The sequence below is a fragment of the Nestor notabilis genome, unplaced genomic scaffold (assembly GCF_000696875.1).
Source record: "Nestor notabilis isolate BGI_N333 unplaced genomic scaffold, ASM69687v1 Scaffold34981, whole genome shotgun sequence".
Classification (NCBI taxonomy): domain Eukaryota; kingdom Metazoa; phylum Chordata; class Aves; order Psittaciformes; family Psittacidae; genus Nestor; species Nestor notabilis.
Genome location: NW_009915766.1, coordinates 4,995 through 9,484, shown reverse-complemented (window position 1 = coordinate 9,484; position 4,490 = coordinate 4,995). Strand labels below are relative to the sequence as shown.

At 40.0% G+C, this 4,490-nt stretch overlaps 1 protein-coding gene across 1 annotated transcript; it reads left to right on the top strand.

Moving 5' to 3' along the window:
* Positions 1–10: 10 nt before the first annotated feature.
* Positions 11–457, top strand: LOC104413333 (rab11 family-interacting protein 2-like). The gene has a single exon (XM_010024290.1). It carries the CDS (start codon positions 101–103, stop codon positions 455–457), a length of 357 nt encoding a protein of 118 aa, XP_010022592.1. The 5' UTR covers positions 11–100.
* Positions 458–4,490: the final 4,033 nt, after the last annotated feature.

Genomic DNA, 4,490 nt, shown 5'->3' with positions numbered 1-4,490 from the left:
CCCCTGACGGGTGTCTCGCCACACGTAAGTGCCCTTAACGCAGCTACTTGAAGACTTGGAGACTTTGTGCTTGTTATTGCTGCTGCTGCGATCTTCGAAGATGATGTTGGCAGAGCAAGCCCAGAAGTGGTTCCCAACTCACGTGCAAGTTACGGTCCTTCAAGCCAAAGGTCTGAAGCCAAAAGGTAAAAATGGCAGCAACGATGCTTACACCATCATACAGCTGGGCAAGGAGAAGTACTCCACCTCGGTGGCTGAGAAGACCCTGGATCCTGTCTGGAAGGAAGAGGCCTCCTTCGAGCTCCCTGGATTACTCATGCAGGAGAATCCAGAAAAATACATCCTGTACCTGATTGTCATGCACAGGTCGCTGGTGGGGCTGGACAAGTTTTTGGGACAGGTGTCCATAAGTCTGAATGATATATTTGAAGACAAGCAAAGAAGGAAAACAGAGTAAGTGACGGTTGGGTTTTTTCATTATAATTTGTAGTCTTTGTGCACTTGGGGAGGGTGGGAAATAGTAGCCGTACATGTCAGCTTACTTTGAAATGAAATTGGGATGTTTCTCTCTTCTGTGGGGTGTTCAAAGCCCCTAATGTATACAGTTATGTCAGTGTGGCCTGACCTCTTCTAGAGAGTTTACTGTAATCACAGTGGTTGCCCAGCACAGGGAAGAACTGTCAATAACATTAACGTTTTTTGACAGTTCTGCGTGTGACATACACTCATTACAGTCTGTTTTTCTAAAGGTTTTTCTTCGTTTTGCTCAGGGCCATATCCCCAATCAACTGCTACCTCAGTTTGAACCATGTATGAGACTTGGACTCCCTTGAAGCCTGGTGTTGTTCTCTTTAAGAATATTCTCCTTCATTTTCTGCTACCAAACGTCTTTAAATATTCTATATTTATGTTTTAGTGGTCAGTGAACTGTAACTTAATGATGGTTTACCCCAGCAGAACAGTGCTTGATCCTGATTAGTCCTAGGCCACAGTCCTGCAGGCTGTTTTGTGCTGCAGGCCTCAACAGAGAAGGCTGAAGAGAAATTTCTGTTGCTGCAGTCGCTTCCATCATTACCTACGTAAGCCTTTGTCAAATAAAATTGCTGTTTGCCAGCAAATTCTGGCACTGGAATAAAAATTGAAAAGACAAAAAAAGACAAAAATACAAGCATCACAGCATTTTAATACTAAGCATCACAGCAGTTTATTAGGCTGAACTGTAAACTTGTCTAAAACATAACTAACTCTCTGGGTTTTTCAACTAAGTGGGTAAAATTGCTGTAATTTCTAGTTAAGACATGGTTGCGCGAAGATGCCTGGTACCAGTGTAATTTATCCTTCAACACGTTTGGGAATAAACTGTGGGTGTAAAAGTGCTGCAGGCATGCCTGTGACTGTGTGATCTGTGTTTGTTTTAGCTATGCTTATCCCACAGAAGTAGTCCAAGAGCAGCATGGAGTCCTCCAAGCTAACAATGTGTAGGTAATGATGTATGAGCATGGACGCATCTTTTTATAGTGCTTAAAAGTACCTGCCCCAGGTGCCTTTCCTCCTTAAGTGTCTCTTCAGTAGGGTAGAAAGGCCCAAACCCCAGCTGTTAATTTAAAGTCTGGTATTTCTTCTGTTAGTGATGGTGGGTCTATGGTGAGATGCTGGGCTTCGATTGAAACTGACTAAAGTGGCTCATTATCTGTCACTGATTGTGGTGGGGAGGCCTGAACCTCCAGCAGGGTCTCAAGCAGTTGGAGGTGGATGGAACAGCAACATCAGCCATGTCTTGTTGATCAGGCAACTGTTTCTGCGGAAACCATCTCAAAACCTGGTCCTGCTTATGTGCAATGGCTGATGTTGAAGGAGCAGTAAAGACAAGTCAAAGCTGTCTTTGCCCTGGCGTTAGGTTGTCTTTGCCCTGGTGTTAGGTTGTCTTTGCCCTGGTGTTGAGTTTTATTTTGTTGACGGAATTTTTAGCAAAGCAGTGTGTTTGCTAACCATATAATAAGAAAGAACATGTCTGTGCAGAATCTCTTGTGGGTTCATGAGCTGAAGTATTATACTTTTTAATTGCTTATCTTTTTTAAGGATAAACCAGTTATGTTGATGCAATACATGGTGAATGCCTGTAGCCTTAGGGTCTGAATTTCTATTTACACTCGATTCAAGAAGTTTCAGTGCACTTCAGACATGCATCTTAAATATTCCTTAATCATCAGTTGTAATTATCTTGCCAGTCAGTAGGCAACTGCCTTAGTTTAAACACCTACAGAAAAAAAGGTGAATGAATGAAGCTGGAGGAAAATATGTAAATTATTCATGTATTACTGTGAGTAACAAAATCTCTTCTCTCTTTGAGGAACCATATGCACAAATGTTTCAAAAGTAGTATCGGAGTCTTACAAAATTACTGCGAAAAATTGTGAGTGGGGTAATTAACGTAGTCCTGGTGATAGTTAAATAAGCAGTCAGATCTCTTCAGTATTTTGGTATGAAGTGGCACTTCATATAAAAGCTGTGTAGGGGTTCTTTATTTTTTCATTTCTTTCTCTGAAGTGCGAGAGGAGCTCACGCTATGTGAACGTGCTCTGCGCTTTGCCTGCGAGTTGCGCTGCGGAAGATGGAGCCTACGGGGAAATTCTTACAAACAGCTCAAGTCCTGTTTTCAGAAGTTACTTGAGCATTTAAGATTGCAAATCTTCTTAAAAATGGATGGGTGTTAGGCTTCTAGAGCCGAACAGCCATACTTGTAAAAGTCTTACAAGTGTAAAAGTGCGGCTAGGCGGTTAGTGGGATTTTTGGCAGCACGTACTCACTTAATGCCGACTCAGATTCTTATGAGATGGGAGCCTCTGAAAGTCCACTTTTCCTTCGGTGGCTTTCGGTGCTTAGAAACTTAGAAAATCTCCTTTTAGAAACTCTCTTTTGAAAAAATAAGTCACAGTCCTTACCTGTTCAGATGTTTTGGAAAAGGTCTCCTGGTTGTCTGTGTGTTTGTGCGATGCGGGTGTGCTGTTGCTGTCTCCTTTAAGCATTCATTGGAGATGTGGATGTGATATTTGTCCGTGCATGTGGGAGGAGGGCAAACTTTCAAAAATAGATTTGCAAATACAATCTCAAACAAAACGCTCTTTCTTTTGTCCCTTTTATTAAATCCTTTTTGATACAAAATATTCCTAGTCCTGTGTTGCCAGTAAAATCAGGGTAATATATTTGGACCTGAAGACCTTCTAGCTGTGGCTGTGGTGTGGGAACTGAGACACGCAGTGCCTTTCAAGCCCAAGTTCAATGTCTTTGTTACCAAAGCATTCTGATGGTTGAAATCTATATTCATTGTTTCAGAAACACTAATCTGTTTTATTAAGCTATGTTTTTACTTTCAAATATGTTCAACAGGCTTGTGGCGTTATTAAATCCAGAGTTATTTTCTTATGTTGATGTAACCTTAACATTTCTTGCTTTGTTTGGGGATGAATGAGATCCAGTTATTTGATGAAGTGTCTATTGGTAATATTTCTACTTTTTAATATATTTAATAGCTTCCTCTTTCCAACACAGCTGTACATATGGTGCTGCAAGAGACAGGCTCAAGAGTCACCAGGGTATTGCAAAAAAGATATTTAATATTCTGCACAATGCTGAACCCTGTCAGCAATTCCCTAGTGCTTTTTTAGTAAGGAGGTATGAGAAGTGAAGGCTACCAGCTGATTTTGAATTCCTAGGAAGACCGTGGGGTGTGAAACATTCAGCTTTTTGTATATATATATTTTATTTAATATTTTATAATTTGGAAGAAATTTAAAAATTTGCTGCAGCTTCAGAAATATTATGTTAGGAAAAAGTAATCCTTTTTTTCTGTACAGCTTAGTTTAGTTCCTCACATCTTAAGGAAAATACTTTGCAGTAAAGTTTTAAGGCAGAGGCCTCGTGATAGGATTTGCATGTCTTGTGTTCTGTTAGACTTTTCTGGCACAAGACTTAGTGAAACAAAACAGTGTATTTACTATAATTTGATAGTGAAGGTTTTGTACTCATCCTCCCTCAATGTCCTTTCTCTTTCTTTTTTGAAACTCATGATTTTTTTAGTTCTTAAAAGTGAAAATTCCTGAAGTGGCTAATTCCAGATGTGGCTCAGATGGTCCCTTACTAGGTCTCTTCCAGAGACTTCAGCCAACACATTTGCAGGATCCTATTTCATTTTCTTTCCATCTTGGTGCAAAAATGCCCATCACACTGTATTAGCTTTATAAATTTGTGTCTCTTCATCTCTTCTGTAGTTGGAAATGAACGGGCTCTTTTTACTTCTGCTCTTTTCTCAAGTTGAAAAGTAGGCTCCAGATGCGGAGAGATTTTACTGGATTTTTTTAACAGTTCAAAAAGCTTGCCAATACTGCTTTATTATCTTAAATTTCTGCCATGGTTTTAATATTTTTCAGGAAAATATTCTGGGTTTTTTTAATTCATCCTGAGAAATACACAAACATTTTTTTTCGTCTGCT

What these genes read in the sequence shown, in the direction of transcription:
- LOC104413333 (XM_010024290.1), top strand. Translation starts at nt 101, where the DNA reads ATGATGTTGGCAGAGCAAGCCCAGAAGTGGTTCCCAACTCACGTGCAA.